Raw genomic sequence first — 25114 nt, 5'->3', positions numbered from 1 at the left:
AAAAAAAAAAAGCCCCCCCATTCCCCACCCCCACCCACCCCCCGCAAATCTGGAAGAAGTTATGGTTTTGCCATTAGATTAGAGAGAAATCATAAACTGGTAGAATTGAGGGGCCAGTAATCTCCAGTGATGTGGAGAAGAATAACTAATTGTTCTTCTAACTTTGTATTAGTATTACACAAATGTTATAACCTTATGATTTTTACTTAAGAGAAGTCAGCTATAATACATAAGTGCTAGCACTCGAGATATTTTTGATTTTTGTTAACTTTACTTTGTCCTGATTTTTTGAAATTGTCTTTCTAAAGGCTTAGATGATTCTTCTGACAGAAGTATTTTATGGAAAATTCTGCACTAAGTATTCCTTTGATTAAGGAAAAAGATCAATATTTTATATGAAAAGTAGCCTGCTAATAAGGCCACTCTTCAGGGTGCATACTGTAGCATGCATAACTTAATGTCATTAACTTGGACATTAGTGTTGAAAATAGGATATGCGTCTGTACTCTGAGGGAGGTGGTGTCTATTTCAAGACTATGAAAAGCATATGTTGCAGTCAGGAAGCTCTTTGCTGTCTTAATGACAACTGATGGCAGGTGTAATCTGTCCATTTCACACAGTATTTTGTTTTTTAGTAAGTAACCTCTTTTAATTACTTTCCAACAGTTCAGCCTTTCCATCAGACAGACATAGGAAAAGAAAACTATTGGAAAACTCATCTCTGAACAGCAAGTTATTAAAAGTAAATGTAAGTACAACAGATCCGGTACAGTGAGTTTAAGGGTTTTTTCTAAACCTGTGGAGGCTTATAGTTGGCCTAGACTTGAAATATGTACAGTTACCCAAATTCTGCTTGGTGCACTTTGTCTTTCTCATCTTCTGACCACCCACCTAGAAGTGCCCCATCTCACAAAGGAACGTTTGATATTCTGCTGTATTTCTGTTGACCTAGACTTTGAGCTTCCCTGTGCTTAAGAAGGGTTTCATGTCAAGATGGAACTTCAGGACAGTTTGAGCTTGCTAGGATCAGTATTGGAAGGAGCTAGTCCATATTGAGATTAACACATGGCTAGACATAAGACTTTTCTGAGCAGACAAGGAGGTTTTTGTCTTTTTGTTTGTTTGTTTTTACAGTACAGAAGGCAAAGAAGCAGGTGCACTGCCTTTTTCTAGGGGCATAAGAGAGTAATTGTTAGGAAAAAGTAAAAAAACTTAACAAATTTTTAGAAGACCTTAGTAAAACTTGCTTTGAAAATGAACTGTGGACTATTATTAAAGTTTTTCTCACTCTCGTCTCTCATCTTCCTGCTATTTTAACTTCACATCTGCAGAACAGCACCCAGGAGAGGATGATCCAGCCCTTGCTAGATGGCTGAAAGGGCTGCATAGTTTCTTCTAGACAAAGAATGCCCCAAACCAAATGTCTCTGTTTTCCACAGTTTGGGTTGAGGGAGTTTCTAATCTTCATAATTTCTCCCAGATTTTAGGAACAGAGAGGGAAGATACAGACCCAGTTGTATGCAACTGCTTCATTTTCACCCTTGGCCAGAAGGAGTGGTAGAGCAGAGCTATTCCTCCTTGGCCCTTGTGGCTGCAGGACAGCAATGTAGTCAAAGGGAGCTAAAGTAATAGCTGTCTTCAGCTATGACAAACCTGATTATGAAGAGAAAAGTTCTAGGGAGGAGTATGAATGGAAATAAGAGGGTGGGGTGGAAGCAAAGCAGCCAGTTACTGCTTTGCAAAGTCTCTAGGGGTTTAGTTACTTTAAAAATGTGCTGCGTACAGGCAGTTTAGGGTCCTCTGAATGTGCTGTGTATGCTTTCTGTAGTGTCCCGATCTTGGGGTGATTGAGGAAGCCTCAGAGAAATAGTGGGGTTTTTTTGCTATGGCAACACACAGCATCATTGTCTGGAAAACTCAAAGCCAGTAAAAACCAGAAGGAAAATTCTAGGCAACATTTAGATATGGAGAAGACAGAATTAGAAAGCATGAACTTAATGCTGCTTTTATTCTTCATAGTCTGTGCTGTTTTCTCAGTTTTATTAATACTTAAATATTGCCTGTAGCAACAGATGATGTTTTTATTGTTGGCACACTGGTTCCATATCTAGAAAAGAGAGGGCACTGCTGTTTGCATTAATACCATGCTGTCTCCCCCTGGGCAAGAGTGAGAAAAGAATATGCTAAGGGCACTGTGGTGTTTGTACTTAAAAGTTTTCTTCCTTTATTGGAAAACAGGTGTCTCTGTAAATAATTCTTACTGAATTGGTAAGTTGCTTATGTAAATAATGCTACTTTTTTTTTTTTTTTTTAACAACATATACACAAATATCCTGCTGTCATTAGTTCTTCACCAGAGATGTTGTTTGTCGTAGATTTGGGGAGGAAAATAAGTTTTATTGGAACACTTTGAATACATATTTAGTAACCTGGATTTGCATGCAGTCTTTGGGGTCAAGGAATACATTCATTTTGAGATACTACTACTAAAAGACAGTCTAGCTTTTAAATTCCGTTAAAACAATGAATAATGCCCCAAAATTTGTTGAACTTCCAATGTGATATTTTGTAGACAACGGAATGTGTCCAAGTGTTGTGGATTCTAGAAATCATAAATGCAACACTGTCAACATTTCTCTTCCCTCTCCTCCCAGCCCACCTGGAAGATTATTTGGTGAAAAGCAAGCTTATCTGTGGGTAACATTGCTCTAACCTGTTGAAACTCCTAGACTGTAAATGGTGTATATTTTTGCTTCTCTTCATTCAACACATTGCTTTTTCTTTGCACAGTCTAACTTGACTGCTTCTTTCCCAAATAAATGCTATTGTCTGTCTTTCAAAAATCCTCCTGGCCACCACATAACCCCACTAAGACAGCAGGCTAGGGCTGGTGACTTAGCAACAACCTGCAGGCTGCCACGCTGTGCATATTAGACATGGGACTAGATGGATAAGGATTGGTATTTTCATTTTTCAAAGGCACTTTAGGGAAATTGCTGTCCAGTTCTCACTGAACATTATCAGAGTGTGATTATTTGACATATATACCCACAAATACTTTTCAATAAAAGCCTGTGATTAACTCTGTGTTGTCCTATTCTAGATTTATTTGTACAAGAAAAGGTTTCGTAGAGTTTTCTGTTGACAGGAACGAGTAAGAAACAGGTTTCATGTCAAGATGGAGCTTCAAGGCAGTTTGAGCTGGTGAAGTGGTTGCTTTGGCTTTGAAACTGCACTTTTCAAACAGTGTAGTTTATTATTGTTTAAATCTATGCTGATACACCAGTAACAGCTCTGTGGGGAGAAAGTGGGAGAGCAATGATAAGTCTTTCTTTAACTTAATCATTCTCATTTCCAGGGAAGCACCACTGCCCTTTGTGCCACAGGCCTTCGGAACCTGGGGAATACGTGTTTCATGAATGCAATCCTTCAGTCGCTCAGGTACCTCTGAAGCTTTCCCCACGCCTCTGTGAGAGTGGTTGTGTGCTGTAGCATCAGGCAAGTGAATTTGGCAAGTTACCACTGTACATAAGAGTACCTGGATTTGCGGGAACAGGTGTGTGCAGGTACCATAAAGTTGCCTTGTATTGTGAGGGACTTCCTGTGATGCAGTGTTCCAGAGGAAGCCTGCTGTATCCTCAGCAGAAAAGGAGACTGCCCTTTCATTGCCGAGGCTGTTGAAACATGTTGATGCTTATGGCCACCGTGAAAGCAGAGACAGTGCTTTGAGGGATGGGGTCTCATGGAAGCGGGTAGGAGAACAGTTTCTGCAGTGCTGAGATGTTAGGCTTCATTTCATTGCTGCCAAGACTACTGCTGCTCTGGAATTGCCCTTTTGCATTTCTGAATTTGCCTACTTCTCTCGGAGACTACTGAGTCGGGCTATAGCAGGACTAACCGGTCTCCATTTTCTTTTCCATCATTCAGGGCTCACTGGCAGGAGTTGAGGCACATGCTTCGTATGGTCCATTACTGGGACTGTGGTAGCAGAGGTTAGAATTGATAGGTGGTGGTAGACATGGAGTTAATCTCCTCAGCAGATGCAGTCTGGTTTGTTAGGGAATGCCTTCTGATACTTCAGTCTGTCATGGTATCTCTTAGTGCAAGCAGAGCCAAAATGTAATTATTTCAGGTAGTTGGGATGATGATGATATTCACTGATCTGCTCAGTCACTTACAGAAGATAAGTATTTGCTACAGTATTTCTTGTACCTTCCAACTGTTCGTGATTGCCATCCTCTATCACTGCATGAAGTTGTGTTTATGCATTTCAAAAACCAGGCTCCAGAATACATAATACTCTATTCTCTGCCCTTTAAGGATTTCATTCATTTTTCCTTTTTCTGTAGTAACATTCAACAGTTTTGCTGTTACTTCAAAGAGTTGCCTGCTGTGGAGCTGAGGAATGGGAAGACGGCAGGCAGGCGAACTTACCATACCAGGAGCCAGGGGGATAACAATGTGTAAGCTGCATGTTCCTTGTTAGCACTGAACTTTACAGAAAACAGCAAATGCTTAGGTAGTAGAGCCACTATAGGCTTTCAGTGTTGCAGAATCATAGAAAAATGATTCACAGGGAAACAGAGCCATAGAAAAATAGTTGGCTGCACAAAAAAAGAAACTTGTGTCACTTGTAGTTTGCTTACATAGATCTGGTGCTGCAGGGAGAAGCAGTCAGATACATCAGAAAGCACTGGAGTGTAACTGCATTTAAAGTAAGGTTAAGAAGTGCTAGTTATATGTACTCCAGACATTACGTTACTTAATTCCAGCTAAAATACGGTCATGGGAATGTGTCTGCAAGTGAACATACCAAAAAAAAAAAAAAAAAAAAAAAAAAAAAAAAAAAAAAAGGCAGAGTAAGCAATTTACAATCTGTAGCTTGTTTGAGCAAGTGTTAAAGGGACAATGTTAGCAAAGTCTATGGTAAAATGGTGAAGCACGGATGGATTTCCAGGTGATTCCTCAACATTTGAAATGTAATTTTCCTAACCTGTGTCCCTCTGACGTTATGGGTAAGTTTTTGGACATAAAATCTTTGAAGTACTGGAAAAGATATTTACCCAATCATGACAATCTTAACCAAAGTAATGTCTGATATTTCTACCATTGAGCTAGTAAACTTCTAAGGGTTGTGACACAAGCCCATATTAATCACTAGCTTTTACTTTCTTTCCAGTTCATTGGTAGAAGAATTCAGAAAGACGCTCTGTGCTTTATGGCAAGGAAGCCAAACTGCATTTAGTCCAGAGTCTTTATTTTACGTTGTTTGGAAAATCATGCCAAATTTTAGGTAAGTTTTGTAAAATAAGAACAATATTCTTGATTGCAGCCTTGTATTGCTGGTGTCCTACCCTAAAATTTGCCGAATCCACGGGATGCATGCTATGCAGCTTTCCCATATGCCCACAAATATGCTTTGAAAAGGATCTTCACTTTGATGGACAGTTTTGTGTTCATTGGTAGTGCTTTTTTTTTTTTTCCTCCCCCCCCGCCCCCCCCCGCCCTTCTACCACATGCTACGTGTAGCAGTGTCAGAGAGGACAAATATCTCAAATACTAAAATAGTAGTAGTTGCACCTTTAAGCCAGTGCTCCAAAGGGCAGAAGAATCAAGATAATGACTGGTAGGCAAGTGCCAAGTGCTTGGTGTTGACAGAACCCAAGCTTGGCTGCAATAAGAAAGTGATGTAGTCTGATTAAAAAAGGTACAGCACCTGCAGGCCTAAATGCAAACATACTGGCTGAAACTTCCTTGATTCTCTCAAAATACTGTAGTCACCAGCTGCACATGAAATAAGGGCTATAAGAAAAAAATCTTGTGCATAATAGGCGTTTTGTGCCCATACTGACAAAAAAGACGATAAAAAGAAAGGGAAAAAGAAGGTTACCCAAGTAAATCAAAGTATCATTCCTCTCCAAGGTCTCCCTGTCCTGGCCCCTGAACCTCTTTCAAAGGAGCACTGAAACCTGTTAGGATATATTGTGATGAAGGTAAGTTGCTCCATGTTCTCAGGTAGTAAAGATGTTCTGTTATCTGTTACATCTCCAGCAGTGCTGAAAAGATGCTGTGAACACATCTGCTCAATGAGTAACCCGAGTAACCCAAATCTATTTCTTCTATTCTTCACACTGCCTAATATGTTCCACTTGGCTTATGAGAATCAAGGAAGTTTAATACCAGTAGTTGCAAGCAGCGACCAAAACATTATAGGCAAATGAACATCATCCATAATGTCCTTGACCAGTTTTTCCTATTACAGTCTTCACTATAATTCTTGTTAGACTAAGTGAGAAATGAGTTCATTAAAGTTCCTCAAGCAGATTTTCAGCACTGTGGGTTCTGTTACAGCTTTTAAGTGCTGTTTGTTGGGGTTCTTCCCCTTTTTATTTCCAGTTAGCTGGGAGCATGTCCATGATTAATTGGTAAGAGAACTCATTAAATCACATGGAGAATAGAGTCAGCTGCTCAGTAGATCCCTGCTCCCACATGATCCAGGGAGAAAATCTGAATTTGTTGAGTGCTTAATTGTACCTTGTAAAAGCTAATGATGCTACAATTCTAGTTCTACCTTGTGTGCTTCTTGTGAGATTGGGAGAAGGTGGATGGACATACATGTGAAAGACAGCCAGAGCCAGTAGCACGTGAACAGCAAACACTTTGGCTTGTGCTTATGAAGCCCAAAGTGATGGGACAGGGGGAGGAAACGCAGTTTAATTGTTTTAGCCCAGAGAGATTTCAGTTGTTAAAGGCATGTCGTGCCTGCCTCCAAGGATTGCAAGTGCTAAGGTTACAGAAAAAATTGCTGCTGATGCACTCCATGGCCCTCTGTCTTCTGTTGCGTACAGGCAGTAGAGAATGGAATTTATAGTTACTATAAGCACAAGTGGATTGCCTCTGGGCTCTAACGCTGCTGTGGAAGTCCTGCTCCTTGACTGTTGGATAAAATCAGCATGCAGTAGAATGACAGCAGCAGAGATAGCTGTAGCCTCACACTGAGTTGCAAGATGTGTATTTTGCTGATTTATTGCTGTATAAATTTATTGCTCTATTTTCCTAGTAACTGTTCCTGTTTATATCCTACCTTGTTGTCAGAGGTGGGGTCAAATCGAATTGCTTCGGGTCGATGGAGATCAGTTTTATTACACAAGCTGACTATCAGAGAAACTATGCTTTTTGCTGAAGGGCTTTAAGATCATAGTTTATTTTAAACAGTGCATCGTCCATATCATCATGTTCTTCTAAAGATCTGTATCTATACTTATGCTTTCTAACAAATCCAAAGAATCTTTCCTCTATAATTAACATATTTGTATGCAAGTATAAGCACGTGAGCACAACCAACAACGTGGAATGATTCCAAAGGTTATTTAATCGAATTTGTTGCAGAGCAAGTGTGCCACATACCTCAGAGATCTTTTATGAGGAATTTAATGTTGAAAAGGTGTTTGAAGCAAAGACTTTCTATAAATTTCATCTCCAGCTGTTTATTATGATTGCTTATATGTTTATTAAATTGAAGATACCTGTACTCAGTAAACTAAGCAAATCCTGTGTTATCTCAGCAACTTCAAATTTATCCTATAGCGTGCACAGTTAACGTGCAGCTTTGAAGTTGAGTTCTGTTTTACTACTTTGTTCCATAATAATGTATAATTATTTTGCAACTTTGGTAGAATAAGTCCTATTTTTGGCTGTACGGCACTCTGGCCTGTTGAAGCACAGCAGTGTTTCTGTGTGCCAGTTTTTCTGTTGTAAAAGGTAGGTAGTTTTGCCCATGTTTTTCAGGGTGCTGTAAGATCTACATACAGACTCAGTGATTTCTTTTAAAGCTGCTAGTGTGGAAGAAAACATTACTGTAATTCTACAAGATGAAAAGGCTTTATTTAATTTTTATTTTGTTACCTCCTAGCAATACTTTTGTAGGACATACCTATGTTCTTCACTGAGCACATCGGCCTTACATTGCATACTTCTGTTGCACCGAGTCTGTTCTCATTTCTCTTCAACTCTGGGTACTGTGCCATGAGTCTTAAGGACATTTTCCCTCCCCTGAGCAGTAGCATAAAAAAACCCCATCTCTGTTGCTCTTTCCCAGACATTCCTATGTGACAGTCACTGCCACTACTTATGTGGATAGCAAGCAGGAAAAGGGGCAGGGGAGGCATGATAAAGCAGCTTAAAAGAACGGAGAAGAGGAAGAGGGGAAAGCCAACTCTACTATATAGGGGTTTTTGTAACTAGGCCTACAAAGACTTGCATAATTATGTCAGCGTTGCACAAAGCTTTTGCTGTTTCACTATGTATGCTTTCCTACTTCATCTCAGTATTCATCTTATGGCAAATGAATAGTTGTTTGTTAAATTTGATGTGTGATTTAGCTTAAATAACTTTAAAGGCATATTTTACCCTGATGGCTTCTCTGTTCCCTTCAATTAAGTTTGTTAGTGGTGAAATAATAATGGTGACTCTCTGAGCAGCATTGCTGCTGACAGCATGACACATCTGAGACTGGAGCCGTATCCTACCAAATCCAAATGCTCAAGAGATGCTCTGGATACCCCACCATTACCTCCCTCTCCCAACAAATGGTGTGTGGGTTATGTAGGGGAGGTGTGCAATTCTAAGCATGGCTATAGATCTCATCCTAGAAGAGGAAAGAAGTCTCTCTTTCGTCCTAATTATTATTTCAAACTTCATGCTGTTGCTGAAAGATGCATGTGGAAAACAAACCCAAAGATTAAATTTCTGGCTTTGGTGGGGAGGGGAACAAACAGGCAAGCTAACACCTGGAACTACTAAAGTGAGCAGGGTCAGTAGCTGAATGAAAACCACTCAGAAATACTAACTCTGAATCCCACATGAACAATGCATTTTGTGGTCTTTCTTTTGAATCTTGTCAGGTTGTCAATATATTGACCATAATTTCAGTAGTTTCAAAGTAGGGATGAATAGTGGGCTGCCTGAACGTGATTAATAACAATTCTGCAGAACTAATCAAATAACAAAGAAAAAGGAGAAATGCTTTGTGTAAGTGAGGGGAAATCACTGCTACCATTGTGTACTTTAATGTGTGTGAGACCTAGGATGTTACTAGCACAGACTGAGTTTGGGTGAGGCCAATTAACATGGCAGCAATGTTAACTGAGTATGCGAGCAAATGTATATTCTTAAATGTTTCTCCATCCTCGAAAAGAGATGTGCAAAGGACCAAAATTGCTTAGTTTGTCTAGACATAGCTGTACCTTTCCAAAGGCTACTTGGAAAACTTTTTTTTGGTACAGAATATGTATGTCTCTGTAAAACCTGCTCAGTATTACTAAATAAGCAAAGGTTCCTTCCTGTGACCCTGGTGCTCTCTGTGTGTTGGCACTAAAGCAACCCGTATATATGGTGATTTTGTTGCTGTTTCCTTTTCTCTTAAGGGGATACCAGCAACAGGATGCCCACGAGTTCATGCGTTACCTTTTGGACCATCTACACCTGGAACTCCAGGGTGGCTTCAATGGTGTTTCACGTTCAGTAATTTTGCAAGAAAATTCTAGCCTATCATCTGCAAGCAACAAATGTTGCATGTAAGAAGTGTTTTTTAATTTCTTCAAAACGTTAATGCCTTTGTGTTGGGTCTGTGTGTGGTGGATCTGAAATTTCAAATTCATGGTTCCTTGTTTAAGTGTTCTTTAGTGCCTCTGTAATGTTATGAATTACAAAGCTACAGGTCATAAAGGAATAGCATCCTGTAGGATGTGTTGCTTCTGTTCAAAAGGAAGTGTCTTAGATCAACATTTTTCATAGGTGTGGGTGAGCATACAGGCTAAAAGTTGTAAACACATTTTTAATTCATTACTCTTTCAGAAATAAAAACCAAGAACTCTGTATATTCTGTTCTGTATGCATATAGAATTCTTTCTTCTGTTCAATCTCATTGTCTTTGGGTGATAGATGGCCTGAATGGTACAGGAGCAAAAAAGATGGCCAAGTATTTGTGGGTTTAAATTGTCAGCAGACCTGGATTAATGACTGAGCAATGCAGTTAACAGTTTGAAGTCAATTTTCCTGCAGATGATCTTGCTATATTTGCATATCACTCAACACAGCTAAAGCTGTTGCTTTTTTTTCCTGGTAATTTTGATTTTTCGTGTTACTGTGTGTCTTGAAATAGAAGTACTCCATGTGTTTCCCTTATCTTTCTGTACTTCTGAAAATACTGTTTCTGAATTCTGTCCCAGGTGTGTTTTCTCTCAGACTGAAACTGTCACAAGAGAGAAAACATTTTAATTTGCTTCAGGAAGGAATGTTAAGTCAGTTCAGCCTGCACATTTGGTCCCTAAGTCCTTGGATTCCCTATGTAAGAGTTGAGTGAGTTTTCCCTTCCTATACTGATTAGGACATAGTAAGCAGGTCTGAGAGATCTGGATTTTATAGATGTTTCATTAGGGAAAGCCTGGAGTTCGGACTGTGCTCTTTACCACATTTATATTGTTTTGCTGGTGCTTAAAAATGCCACAAAAGAATCTTAAAAGTGTTCTTAAAATTGAAGTGTATTTGAAAACTAAACCAATTTTGTTTTGTCAACATTCTGAATGTCAAAACTCAAGGAGAATTTAAACTTTGTTCACATATCTACTGTAAATTTGTCTTGAGAATGGCTGTTCAAATGCATGGTGAGGTGGAGTAAGCTGCCTTCTGTCAAGGGCAAATTAAAGGGTCACATACACTTAAATGCCTACAGTAAAGTAATAAATATGCTGCGAACGCTCTCTTCTTGAGTGCCAGTTTATTGGGGTAGCCATTTCCTTCTGCTCAACAAGAAGCATTCAAATTAACTGTAAAGATGTATAGGTGGAGTGCAGATAAGGAACACAGGTTTCTGCAGGCTTGTAGTGTCAGATCTGCAAGCACAAACTAGCAAGTTTAGAAGTTGTGTAATAATATAAGTAAGTTAGAATTTTTTTTTTAATTGGACTATGAGAAGTAAGTCCATTACATAATCTGCTCAAGAGATTAAGTAAGAGAGTACTGAAAGCATAGAGAACAATGATGATGATGCATATTGTTTCTCACATCTTAGTGCAACTTAAGCTGTCTTTGGAAGTGAAGTGCAGAAATATGCTTTAAGAAGTCAAAATTACTTGTAACAAAGGGTGTAGAATTAAAACAAAAATATGCTCAACCCACCTAAGAAGGAAGAATTTTTGTTTCAGAAACAACCTCAATTACAGGGTTAAAATACTGTACCCCTGTGGGCATCGGCTCTCCACTATAGAAATGCAACCAACCAGAATACTTTCAACACTGAAATTTTCAGCATCTGCTTAGAGCATGCGTGGCTCACAATTTCTTTAGATACAAGATAAAGCAAAAGTATTTCAGCAGCTAAATACTTGCACTGTACAATTCTGGGGTCAATGAAATGCCTGGTGTTTGAACTCGGTCACTGTTTGTTACACATCGACAAAACCGCCCTGCCTAGTAGCAGTGAGTTGTAAGCAGTAAACATATAAGAGATACTGAAAATTAAGCTCAGACATTCTGACTGACTTTTTATCTCTGATGTGGTTTGTCTAGAAATGGAGCGTCTACTGTTGTCACAGCAATATTTGGAGGCATTCTTCAAAATGAAGTCAACTGCCTAATATGTGGGACTGAATCTAGAAAGTTTGACCCATTCCTAGGTAAGGTGCCTCTTGCTTTCAAAATACCAGGTGACTTCTTAAGGCTGAAAAATAAATCTGAAACTTGATATATTTTGATGTCACATGACTGAACCAGAGTTTTAGCCTGAAAAGATTGGGCATTGTTTTATTCAGCCCTAATTTTTTTTAATCTTTGTTTTCCTAGACCTTTCACTAGATATTCCAAGTCAGTTCAGAAATAAACGTACTAAAAATCAGGAAAGTGGACCAATGTGCACACTACGAGGTAAGAGTGCTTGGATAATGAAATCCTTACCAGGACTAAGAGTATATATACTCTTCAGAGTATCTACTTCAGAGGAGCCAGGCTTTCACCTAGGGTGTGACTTGGTGTGCATGCTGTCTAATTTTATGAGATTCTGTGGTAGAAGGTGCCAAAATAATTTTTCCATGCAGGTTTTACCCCAGTCACTGTGTATTGACATACTACTTGATAAACTGGGGCTGCAAAGTGCTTCAGGAGGTCAGCTAAATATCAAGGAGGATTCCAGCAGAGGTTTTTCTTTGTGGTCAGAGTATTTCTAATGTATGCCAGTCTTTCCAACCAACACTCATCTGCGTTGTTGCCTGTTGGCATTTGCTTAAGGCTCTGTGCTTAGAAGCATGCACCCCTTGTGCATAGCAAGGATGGCTCTTGGGTGTTCTGCTTTTTGAACAACATAAACACAACCCTGCAAAGTTGGGCAGTAGTGCCGTTACTGACCTTGTGTTAAAGAATGTTAATTTTTACAGATTTGTGAATATACTTGCTGCAGATTGTGAAATATTAATCAAAACCCCATTATTTTCTGTGTTCACTTTGTACCCAAGACCAAATCACCTTTAAAAGCAGAATATTCTTTGTTAGAAAGTAATTTCATTTCTTTTGAAAATAGTTGTGCTGAATGTCAGGACAGAATCTTGTTTGAAAGATGGCGATTTCGTGAATGCCTTTTTTTCTTTTGAACTGCTTATAGCTGTGTTTTCAGGAACAGGGAATGCTGGATGTTAAAAAATGTTATTGTATTAAAACACATTATTACACAGCTTTTTGCTGCACAAATGTATATAACAACTAGAATGACTGCAGCAGATATGCACACCTTTTCTATATTGCTGTATTTGTTGTATTTCATGTTACAAAAATCACTTGATGTCATCTTGAATCAGGTTTCTTTGTGTGGGTGTTTTGTTTTTTTGTATCTTGTTCTTTTTTTAGATTGTCTTCGCAGTTTTACAGACCTGGAAGAACTTGATGAGACAGAGCTGTATATGTGTCACAAATGCAAAAAGAAACAGAAGTCCACCAAAAAATTCTGGATTCAGAAACTACCAAAGGTTTGTATAAGCATGAAAAGTAACAGTGTGACAATATGTCAAAGGAAATAATGATTCAACCATTTACAGCAGACCAACACCTAAGCCCCCTCCCATAGGCAACTGCAGATGTCTAGCACTAAGTTCAACCTCTTCCTCTAATGAATGTATTTTTAATTTTTTTTAATTTTGTAGGTGCTATGCTTACACTTGAAACGATTTCACTGGACAGCATATCTGAGAAACAAGGTTGATACCTATGTTGAGTTTCCCTTACGAGGCCTAGACATGAAATGCTACTTGTTAGAGGTATGAAGACTCACCTGTACTTTCTGTAGAAATGTGTTAACTGACCTATGCCTTTACTACAAATTATATAGTAGGTGCTATTGAGATTGAAGAGTTTTCTGTCTTTTTAACCACAGCCTGAAAACAGTGGCCCAGAAAGCTGCCTGTATGACCTTGCGGCTGTTGTTGTGCATCATGGTTCAGGGTGAGTACATGGACTAAGCCTGCTTCTTGGCAGAGACCTCCTCCCCACTGAAGTACATGCAGAGTTAATTAAGGTTTTTCTGTCCCTAGTGAATTGTCTGTGTTTTTACTGTTGCAAATAAGCAGTAATTTATAAACTTACATGGAACTAAGCTAATCTGAATTAACTTCAGATAGATCTATACGGTTACTTCCTATGAATGCCCACTGGCAGTCTTTGGGGACAATGACTAGACGTGTGAGACAGAATGAAAATAGTCTAGTTCCTCTAGGAATGGAAAGCCCTAAACCAAAAGAGTGAATCAAGGAGCCTTCCAGAAGTTAGTGCATCATTTTGAAATCCTTAGTATGAAGCAGAAATGTTTTTTCCTCACTTTGAAAGGTGCGTGTATGTTTGGAACAACTGTAGACTTAAGATTAGCCAGTGAAAGTAATTACTTGTATTTACCTTCTCTCCTACAGGAGTGAACGCTAATAGGCATGCAACAAGGCTGGCTAGCCTTCATGTATTGAAGTAAATTTGCTGGGTGTGGTTTTTGTGGTTTTTTTCCTTTTCCCAGCCCTGGTCAGATCTGTTGAGAGTAACAGTAGTAGGGACAAGACAACTGTTTATTCTGAAAGAAACATGTTCTTGTTGTTTAGGCAATCACTCTATGGGTATGAGCTGTGAAAGGTGTTTTCTTAAAGAAACTAAACCCCATTAATCAAAACCTTGCTGGTACCTGAATTTAATTCAAAGATACATAACCAAAAATTCTGTCCAGAAAGCCCCTCCTTTTGCTTTCTCTAGAGGAATGGTCTGGACTCTTTCTTAGGAACATCTGACTACTCAAGGCACCCCTTGTAGCACCACAGCACATCTGACTGGTGCGTCAAAGTCAACTATGGACAGCTGGTCATGATTAGAATGGAATTAGATGGTTTGAAACATTGAGTGCATGTTATAATGTGTAACCAAGTGAAAGCAGGCCTTATCTTGGGGTGGCAGGGTAATGAAAACTGATGGGTTTGTAGTTCTGGTATGTTCTCAGATTCAAGAAATATGGCTCCAAGTCATGGATCTGTTTAAGATGAATCTGAAAAAATTTCTTTGTATCCTGGGATTAGTTTTGCTGTGAGTGCTTTTGATTGTATTTAGACTACATGACTCTAGACCTAAATGGAGAAGATTTCTGAAAATAGAGCATAGCAGAAATTATTATAGCTAATGCTTCAATAATAACAGATAATAGACTTGATTTGTATGTAGGCAAGCATGAAATACAGTGTTACAAGAAGTCTTGCTTGCACACAAACTGGGATGCTAGTAAGTTTGTATCAAAAAACCTTTCAACTCACCCCAGGAAGTGATTCTTTTCCTTAACATAAAACTTTAATTTGGAGAACTCTGAGCCCCACAGATTAAGAAGGGAAGCATCTTACCAACTGTTGTGGAGGGCTGTCAGTTTCTTTCTTCCTCTGGTTCCTGGAAGTCTCTTAGCCCTAATAGAAAATGCATCAGAGAATGAGGTGGTCTGTCTCCTTCTGATTGTCCTTTCTTTCCCACCTCCCCCCTGCTGACAGCGTTGGCTCTGGACATTACACCGCATATGCAGCTCATGAAGGCCGTTGGTTCCATTTCAATGACAGTACTGTAACTTTGACCGACGAGGAGACTGTGGTAAAGGCCAAGGCCTACATCCTCTTCTACGTGGAACGGCAAGCCAAATCTGGATCAGATAAACTTTAATACCTCCTTTTAATTCTTACTTATCAAGTCCACCGGACAAAACATTTCCATTTTTCCATAAATACTTGATCCAAGACTATTAATTTCATTGTGCACTTTTCAATTTCCTCTTGTGGGTTTTAGTTTTGTTGTGTCAATGGTAGCATTTGACTTACTGAACTTGGACACAGACTAACTTTTTTTTTTTTAGTTATACCAGAAAACCTCAGCAGATTTTGATTTGCTGCTTTAGTTGTGATAACTCAATTTTTATATATATAGTTTCATGAAATACTTAGTTATTTGACTTTTTTATATTAATGTTTTCAGTTCTCACTTTCTAAAGGCACATTTACATCAGAGAAGCTTTCTGTCCTCCTTACAAGCAAGATAAATGTGCTTCTGATTATGAAGAGCAATACAACTTCATACTGTTCTCACAGCTGTTATGTAGATAGGATTTAATCTCTTTAAATCAAGGAATTGTTTGCACGTACTATTTTCCCTCGTGCAAGAAACTAAACAGCGACCTCTGAACAATCATTCTTTGTCTGCAGAAGAGAGGAGATGTGGCATCATTAAATAGACCCGGTAATTGCTGCTATATTGGTGTGTATTCAGGCTGCTGACTTTCAGGACTCATTGTAAATAAACACTTGGTTCAATTGTATCAATACTGCAGTTTAATTCAAGTATTCCTCAAATATACTCTGCCTTCCAACCCTTCAAATTTAAAAAAATTATTTTAAAATATATACATGTCTAAATTGTATTGAGATTTATGTTTTTTTTAATTGAACCAGAATTGCTTTAGACATCTCCTGGTTTAGACTGTCATCCTGAAATTTGATTGTGAACACTTACTTGCTTGGAGACTTCCTGGCAATGGGACCCCAACCCTCCTTCCTGGTGGGAATTGGGAGTACAGTCCCAAAGTTTGGGGTTTGTGAGAACAGTCTTAGGTCTAAATATATAGCTCCTGTCCACTAAATGCCTGCAGTTCACTTACTTAAAACTGAAAGGAAGCGGATGGTGTTCCAGATCCTTTGCTTATGACAATTGTTTTATCAGTTTAAATGCAAACTAAAGGGAAGATGCTCGGTTTCACAGCACAGCCTGCCTGATGGGAGATGATGAGCCAAGACTGCTTGTTGACTGGAGCAGACTCGGGTAGCTGTAATATTTATGCATTGGCCCAATGCGGGATCTTTATTTACAGTCTCTTGATGAACAGTGGTGGCATGATACAATTTCTAAAACTTGGCTATGTAATGGAGAAAGACTTATGTTTAAAAAAAAGTAATCGCATTTTAGCTGTACTGCTGTTCTGGAGAGTGGAAGTCAGCTAATATGATTTTAAAAAGGTGGACAGGAAAGCCAGGAGCACCCAAAAAATCTGAAATTTGACAAATGCTGCATTTCATTTCTCTTCCCCTAGCCCATCCTGTCTAGCTAGCCCCTGTGTGCCTAGCAAGGAACTGGACACTCCTAAAATCTTAAAAGCATGGTAGGGAGAGTAGAATTTACTTAATGTAGAGGAGTCACACAATCAAACAGCACCTTGTAGTTGTGATAACAGTATAAGTCATCTGAAAACATATAAGAACTCAAGTAAAATGTGATTACCCTTTTTTAGTTAATGCTTCTGAAAGACATCATATAGCACATAGTAAAAATTTCCCTACAGATTGTACCATAGCTCAACCTGGTGCACATGGAGTATCTCTACTTTCCTTGCTGTGGGTTACCTGCTAGCTGTACACTGACAAGTATGAAAAAAATCACAGTCAGATGTTTCCTAAAATGTCCTCTTTCATAGCTTTTTCACAGCATATTAAACCAGGCAAGAGAGAAATTGGCTTAATATAAAACTGCTAATGGTATATGAATATGTAAACTGTACACTAGTTAAAACCTATTGTGATTATTATTTGATACATTAAGTGACATATATATAAGGATGTTTTCTTTTACTCAAGCTGAACAATAAATAGAACTATTCATTGCTTTAAATTGTAGATAGTTTGTCACCTACCATTTCTCTGTTTCTTGCAGCTAGAGCCTTTCTTCTAATCAGAATAGGTGGCCGTCATCATTTATACAAGGCAGAAAAAGGTATTTGACTGACTTCATTGGTGTGCGGGGCAAGTGAAGTATCTTACCACATGATTATCCTGAAGGGCAGGCAGCCTTACTGCTCACAGTTAGTTGGGGAGTTAAGTAGATTCCATCTATAGCTGCGTTTTGTCTGCATGCTACTTGGATTGGATTGCTTTAGAATTTTAGTTTTGAGAATACAAAGCTTAAAATACACAACTAGCTATGGGCCAGAAGCAGTTTAACTTACAGTAGTCAGGTGTATGCAGTGTTCTCGCAAACCAGTGATGTAAATGTGCCTTTCTCTACTTGTAGAAACTTAAATTTGTAATCTTCAGCAACATTCATTCACTTACTTACTTTAAACAGCTTCTACTTCTCCAGTAAATTTCTTGTGTCAGAGTTATGTTCTCACTTCAGTATTTCCTTTCAGTAACATTTGCTCTGTAACATTAAGGTCTTGGGCAATGGTATCTATCCAGCATAGTCCATTTGAGACACGGCCATGGGAACACAATGCAATCATGTCAGGCTTGTTCTTGCAGCATGTGGTGGTAACGGCTCGGCCATATGTTTTGCTGGAACAAGTACATTGTAAATCCTTTCCTAATTTAACTTTCTCCCACTGCAAACCCAGATGGACAGTATGAACAGTTTGTTGTGGCAACACAAGTATTTCTCTTCCTGGTGGAGAACTTTGCTTATCCACTGTATTCTATTCAGTGTGGTGTCAAAAGAAAAAAAAAAAAGTAACTGAGCACTGAACCAGTAACATATACTGCACCTGGCCTAGTATTACATTTTTAACCTTACTTGTATATCCTATATTTATCTGCTAGCTTGGGGGAGAGGGAATATCTCATTTCATTTAAGCCAAATGTTTCTTTTCTACTTACTGCTGATCGTAGTACACACTAACTGGCAAGAATTTTTTTTCTTGCTTGTGATTGCTCTGCAAGCAACAACTGCTCTCTACAGTTCAAAGACTTGCATATTTTTCACCAAAATTTGTCTCATCAAAGGTTGTCCTTTCATTAGTAACTGTTTAGCCACGTATACAACTGGAGACAAGATTTATGTAAAACAAAACTGCAAAATGTCCAGCTCTCAGAATACGTCTGCTTTAGTGTGTTGTATAGTGAGCTGTTAAGTGCAGCATTATGCAACGCTCTAAGGCATGCACTTAGAAACAGAGCTCCTCATTGTATACTCAGAAGGTGCTTTCCCGGTGGTAACAGATGTCTGCCTGAGAGGAGAGTTTAAAACTTTCAGACAGGCAGGGACAGTGGACTTGTGTGAAAAGCAGGAGGCCATTTACAAGGATTTTACTAAATCAATGGAAAGTGTAACACGTGGTGTTCAAAAGTTTCCCCAACAATGTTTCATTACTGATGTGTCTGTGTCTTACTGCTGAGGTATCAGCACCTTGAAAATTGATTCCAATGTGCTTTAGGATATCCTCAAGTACTGTAGTGCCATAGTTGTAATTGTTTACCATTAAAATCTAGTGTGTAATTTTCAGTGAGGATAACTGACTGTGCTCATCTTGTGTGTTTCTGGAGCGTTTCCAGGTTGAATGTGAATTCTCTCTCATTCACAGTGTGTTTATGGAAAATGTGCCATTAAAGTGTCTCCTTTCCTTAGAAAATGAAACTCCTCTTGTCCTTCTACAGGCTTGCAGAATATCATTAGTGTAAATCCTCTGCAGAGTGGCAGAGTATTTTACCTTGTTCGGGGGAAAACAAAATAAAGCAAATTGAAGGGTTCCTACTATTTTAAGACCTCTACCAAAACTTAGCCTCTAAACCCAAAGAGGACCTGCTGTTCAATTTTTAAGGCTGTTAATTTTCATGTCAGACTGTAGTAAGAGTCCATCCTAGCGATGGTAACCTTGTCATTCAAGTTTGCTCATTTGTTGTGTTTTTTGGGGTTTTTTTTTGTTTTTTTTTTAATAAATGATATTCCTGTGTGTATGTACTGCAACTCTGAGCAGTCTTAACTATTTAAACCTGCTCAAAAATTAAGGTAAGTTCTGAAAAGGATGAAGGGACAAGAGTTGAAAATGCTAGCATGAGAATGAAGAACAACAACTGCTGGTACACCATTTAAGCTGCTGTTTTCCAGTGACCGGCTTACCTGGTATGTGAAATCATCTTCTCTTCTTGTCCCTTCTGTGGCTTCATAAAGTACTCGTGCCACTGTCCATAGCCTGTTTTTGAGTGTGGGTGGGGAGCAGAAATCTCCTTCTCGTTTCAAGGATAATATTAAATGACAAAGGATATGAAACCAAAAAGACTGGCAACTGTTAAGCACTGCTTACCATGTATAATAGAAAATTACTAACTCCAAAGAATTAAACAGATCCATAATTGTCATTTTTTGGAGTCACTGTGTGTAAGCATACACATTACTCAAGCACAGATAGAAGCTAAAATAATTGTTGCAGACTGCAAACAAATTTCAAATCTTGTTTTTCAGAGTTGAATTTCAAACTACATTCTCAGGGTAAGAAGGAAAAGATGAACTTTGGTCCCACTTAACCCTGTCATATATTGAAACAAACCCAATCAAAATGCACAGGTACATAAAATCTCCCAGCTACTAAAATTGTGCAAGCCACTTCAAAAATTCCTGCAGGGCTGTTTTGATGTTAAGATCTGCTACTTCACTGAATGTATTATTTTCCTGTATCACCATCAGACAGAAGATGGGCATAAACTACCTTAATCTCGAGCATTTTTATTTCACAAACATGAAAGTTATAGGGCTGTTTGTTGTTGCTTTTAATTCCAACCTGCCATTTGCTGTAGCTTTATTTTTCTTCTAGGAGAAACTTTCTGCTACAGTTTCTCTCATTACTGGAAAACACACGCTTTTATTCCTAAAACCAATTCTGTATATCCTTTTCCCACCAAAACTGCCAAGTCTACAGTAATAGAACTAAGCCTACAAAAACATAAACAACACAAGAAAACTTGTAAAAGTCAAGCTAATAGAAGACATCTATTAAAAGCACAAACCTACAAACAGCTAAACATAGACATGCTGTTCCTGTGTATCATTACTTTCCTCCATGCAAAAGGCAGGGAACCAGCTAGCTTTGTTTATTCAAACAACAGTGTGCAGGAAACTGCCCTAAGTCTGAGGCTTGTAAATTAAAGCTGCAGACTATGTACACATGTTAAAGCACCCAGGGAATTTTTCAACTCATTTTACAAGCTGTTCGTGAAATTTCATTATCCAGTGTAAACAGTCATTGAACATGAAGGAAAAGTGCAACCTTAGAAAAATCAGTGAACAAATCAAGGCTAAAATTGTACACTGCAAAAACAAACTTCCGCTCTGAAAGCCAAATCCTCCAAACTGGAGAGGCTGGCAAAGCTACTCCTTGCAGCTGTAAGCTACCACCCACCATCCCGTCCCGCGCGCCCCCCCCCCAGTTAGGAACTAACTTTGCTAAACTTAAGGAGTGCCTACAAGGAAAGAAATCCCTTTTAAGGAAGCATTTCATGAAAGTCAAGTACTGCTATTCTACATGCCCATTCCATTCCCTTGTAGAAACAGAACAAGAGTTTCATGCATGCATGTTTCTTTTCCTTTCGCTGTTCTTAGCTTCTGCAGCAGTTGTTCGCCAAAAATAAACACCATTCCACAACCATATATGTGCAACAGCCTTCTGGTGATTCTGAGCCCCCTCCAGCACTGCCGTTATTCTGCAAGGCCAGGAGACTGTCTTCTTTCTCACACTCTCTGACGGGCTATGCATATAACCCAGCTGAATCGGGAATGCCTTTTACATCTATTTTCTTTTCTGGACAAAAATAGTAGGAAATGTCTAGCAAAAACATGTCACAAGTTGCTGGAAGTGTTTCAGGATCCTTTACTGTGGTCTTTGTTACACTTTCATTCTCCAGCGGAACTAAAGAAGGATAATTTTCTCCTGGGACCTGCTTTAAAATACTTATCCATCTGCTGGTATTCAGAGAGAGTCAAGGTGTGTAACATTGAGGACTGGATGAAAAACAATTTCCAGAAAGACTTCTGTAACAGGCATGAAAACACTGTCAATGATTTTTTACTAGAAGTTTGCAACAGGTACGTTCTTCGGGTGTGAACTTTTACATCTACTGTAAAGGTTAACTGCCTTGAAATGAGACAACTGTCAGCTATTTACATCCTATTTATCTGAAATGGAGCATTAAGTGAGTGCTTTGACTTTGCAGTTTTAATATAGCATTAACTAAGTTGGTTTTATAGTGGCAATAGCATATACTTCTCCTTAAGCCTATTTCCACCCCCCGCTTTTTTTTTAAGAGTTAATAATTAATATAGAAAAGTGCAGTACTGCCTACTAAATTGCTGCTTAACTGAAACATACCCTTCTGGCAGCGCAAAGCATTGTCCTGGGGGGGAGGGGCTACAGGAAAGAGGTGCAACAAAACTAAGTTCATTAAACACATTACTAAACACCAAAATTTGTTTCATTCTAATAAATAAGCATTGCTTTTGTACTGAAATTTAACTCTTATTATCTAAGCTTTTTATAAAGGAAAAGAAATACCACTGTGGAAAAGCACCTCTGGGCACACACAATTTCTTATGACAAAATTTCTTCTTATTTCTTATTTCTTTACTGCTACAAACCCACTCTTAAGAAAAAAAAAAAAGTTAAATTACATAAGGAGGAGCAAATGGGGTAGAGCCAATCCTAGTGTTTAGTAACACCGAGGATAGTTAGAGCTGAAAGGGGCATGTCAGTACTTGTCCTGAAATGGCACGCCTTTGTGCCACAGCCAGCCCTCAGCTTTGTGCCACAACATGGAAGGCAGAAAGTTCTATGTGGAAATAACAATTGTAAAAAATCCAACAAACTACAGGATACTGACAGGACACAGTGTCTTTGTGAGAACCAGCAACAGTGCAATCTCAAAACAAGGACTGAAATGTAGGTTCAAAACAGAACGTTAAGTTGCAAGTACAAAATCTCAGAAGTAACTGTTCTAGAACAACTGATTAAAAATGTGGATTAATTAGCAAAGTATTAGGGAAGCACATCTATGCCTACAAAGGAGGGCGTAGAAGCAAGTATTCTCTCATTTTGGCACTGGAATGTCTACCATGAGGCCACTCTTATTTATTTCCATTTTTTGCCATCACAAATTAGGATTCAGAAAGAGTATGCAAAACTACAGCTCTGTAGAAATAAGTGCCTTTTTCCTCTGCAGAATCCATAAGCCCAAACTGGTTGCTTGACAAAATTCAAAGCAAAGCCTGGGTAGTAAGCAATCTCCAAGTCCATAAAAATGCAGCAAGTGCCTTTCAGCCTTACATAGATTCATTTCCACAAGTTAAACTGAACTCTTATAAATGACAGTTTATTATATTCACACTCACCCCCCCCTCCATTTTAGCCTTCCTAAGACAAGATCCTGCCTTTTTTGCAGCAACCCCGTTGAAAGCGTTTCCATCCAAACAAAATTCCTAGCATTCTCTGCAAAGAAAAATGGAAATTAATCATATACACAGCTTTTCTCCCTGAGTTTGGAGTACTTTTATTCTGTTGGCGAAGCCACAAGCGATGGCAGGTCAGAGCCTTTCTTGATCTTGCCTGCTTTAAAACATTTGTTCTCCTAACTGTTCATAAGCATAAAGGAAAAGAGTAAAAAAAAGATGATGCAGCTGACATGAACGTAATTACCTCTGCTCAAAAGGTGAAGTCAAGCAGCAGCAAGGGGGATGGGGTGGGGTGTAGAGAAAGAGGAATGCACCATGTACCAATTTTTAAGGACAAAAGAAAACGCTGCAGTGATGGCAGAGCCCCTTGTTTGCCCCCACTGCTGTTGTACACCTCAAACCCTGATACAGGCTATAGGCACAAATGTTTATATCGAAGTGCTCACAGGCACCATATGGTTCTTACAGGACGGAGGCAGGCTAATAGTTCTGTCCAAAGGTCTCACAAGATCAACATGAGCATTGCTGTAACCATTTCTCCCCACAACAACAGAGCCTAAAGTCCTGTGCTAATAGAGAAACATGAAGCTGCATTTAGCTAAATCGATGGATAGCAGAACTGCTTCTCCCTGGAGAGAGATGTAAGCCAGAAACCAAACGCTTTGTACAAAGGGTTCGCAGGTTAGTGCACAAGGGTCCTTGCAAATATACCTGGTCAGTACAACTAGTAATAACTGGTCTGCTCCAGTTTTCTACACAAGGATATTTAGTGTAAGTCATCAACACACTGACTTGGAACAGGCCTTTTCTGTACTTTCCCAGGTCCACCCAAGCAACAAGAAAGAAAGCTCTTTTAATTTGATGCATTGTTGTTTAACAGTAGAGTTCTTACCAATTTCAATGACTTGAAGGAAGGTTTAAGAGTTGTGTGGGCTTCAAACATCAACACTCTTAGGTTGTAGCTGGCATCTCTTCAGTAAATCCAAGGAGATGAAATACACCCATTAATCCCTGTACAGTCAAGAGTGGGAGTGTCTTACTTGCCCATGCTCAGCATGTCTACACAGCAGCCTCTTCACTCAATTGTCCTCAAATTCAACCTGACTTGAATCTCATCTCTACTTGGATCTTCATTCGCTGCGTTTCTCCAAGCGCAGCACCGTGCAACTCCTTAAGAAAAAACAATGCAGCTGCAGCTTATACAGGCATTCACGTCCCCTTCTCTACTATGCCAATTGAGCTATAAATGTTGCTACCAACAGAAAAAGAAGCTAAGTTTTGCGATTAGTAAAGCTGAGCAAAAGATCTACATATACCCCCACCTACTCATGCATTCTTGCCCCTCCTGATGGAAGAGGAGGTATTTTTCTAACTTGCATATTATTCTTAATGATACTAGCTTCTCCAAGCTCTATTATTTATTTTCCCCCTCATCTCACCTGTAACGATCATGTTTTCAGATGTCCAAACCTGCTGTCTCTGACCCTCTCTGGATGTGGCCATGTTACAGACGATTGCATCTTGCTTCTGCTCAAGAACTGCCCAAACCTCAAGACACTCAAACTGGAAAACTGTGTGCGGATCACTGACCAGACACTAGAAGCAGTGACCCTCTATGGGGGATCACTGCAAACGCTCCACGTGGATTTCTGCCGGAACATAACACAAACTGGTCTAGAGAGAGTCAGGGAAAAATGTCCTTCGGTAATGCTGAGAGCAGAGAGAAGTGCTAACATGATTCCAGACAATAAGCCAGAAAAAAAGCTGATGCTTGAAAAAGCATCAAGACAATGGGTTCAGCTTTAAGTGCAACAAATTGTATAAACTCAGTCAATGTGGGTTATTTTACTTCCACTCTCCTCTTGGGTAGCATTGCTTCAATGAACTGTGGCTACTTTCCTGTATTCTGGTTTAAGTCCAAACACATGGTTGATATGTTTTGTAAAGGCTGCACTGGGAAAAGGCATACATCTCCACCAGGACAGTCTTAAGAGAAGAAACCTGCTTGCTTTCTGTTGTTCCCTGAAAGTGGGAAACCCTACATTGCTGTCACAAAATGCTAGACCAGATTAAGGCTGAAAACTGCAATTTTGGTACCCTCTTGTCACAGATGAGTGGAATGCAACTCACTCAAAAGAGAGAAGTAGCAGTATGTTTTATTGAGGTAAAATAATAATTTGACAGATTTCAATAAATTTGATGGAATTTAACAAAGTTTAACAGTGGTTTGACAAGGTTCAGTAAGTTTGAGGGCAAGGTTCACCTTATTAATTACTGCATGGAAGAAACATATGAAGGAAAAATGAGTTAGAACTGAGTTAGAATGATTCACACAAAGACCAGAGACACAAAGAATAAGGGAGACCCTCCC

The 25114-nt window shown here is 39.0% G+C and overlaps 2 protein-coding genes across 2 annotated transcripts in view; both read left to right on the top strand.

Moving 5' to 3' along the window:
- USP3 (ubiquitin specific peptidase 3) overlaps positions 1–15859 on the top strand; it is a 43499-nt gene extending 27640 nt beyond the window's left edge. The window contains exons 7-17 of the mRNA XM_010572260.1: positions 667–748; positions 3359–3441; positions 4350–4463; positions 5180–5293; positions 9426–9575; positions 11569–11675; positions 11842–11922; positions 12895–13013; positions 13188–13301; positions 13418–13485; positions 15048–15859. Coding sequence (XP_010570562.1) covers positions 667–748; positions 3359–3441; positions 4350–4463; positions 5180–5293; positions 9426–9575; positions 11569–11675; positions 11842–11922; positions 12895–13013; positions 13188–13301; positions 13418–13485; positions 15048–15213 — 1198 coding nt within the window. The 3' untranslated portion in view covers positions 15214–15859. The remainder of the gene's footprint in view (positions 1–666; positions 749–3358; positions 3442–4349; positions 4464–5179; positions 5294–9425; positions 9576–11568; positions 11676–11841; positions 11923–12894; positions 13014–13187; positions 13302–13417; positions 13486–15047) is intronic.
- A 4180-nt stretch (positions 15860–20039) lies between these two features.
- Positions 20040–25114, top strand: FBXL22 (F-box and leucine-rich repeat protein 22). The gene is made up of 2 exons (XM_010571692.1): positions 20040–21384; positions 24204–25114. Exons 1-2 carry the CDS (start codon positions 21050–21052, stop codon positions 24547–24549), a joined length of 681 nt encoding a protein of 226 aa, XP_010569994.1. The 5' UTR covers positions 20040–21049; the 3' UTR covers positions 24550–25114.

This window comes from Haliaeetus leucocephalus, unplaced genomic scaffold (assembly GCF_000737465.1).
Source record: "Haliaeetus leucocephalus isolate CR32 unplaced genomic scaffold, Haliaeetus_leucocephalus-4.0 Scaffold339, whole genome shotgun sequence".
In the NCBI taxonomy this organism is placed as follows: Eukaryota; Metazoa; Chordata; class Aves; order Accipitriformes; family Accipitridae; genus Haliaeetus; species Haliaeetus leucocephalus.
Note: the sequence above shows the minus strand (reverse complement) of the source record. Positions and strands in the feature narration are given on the sequence as shown.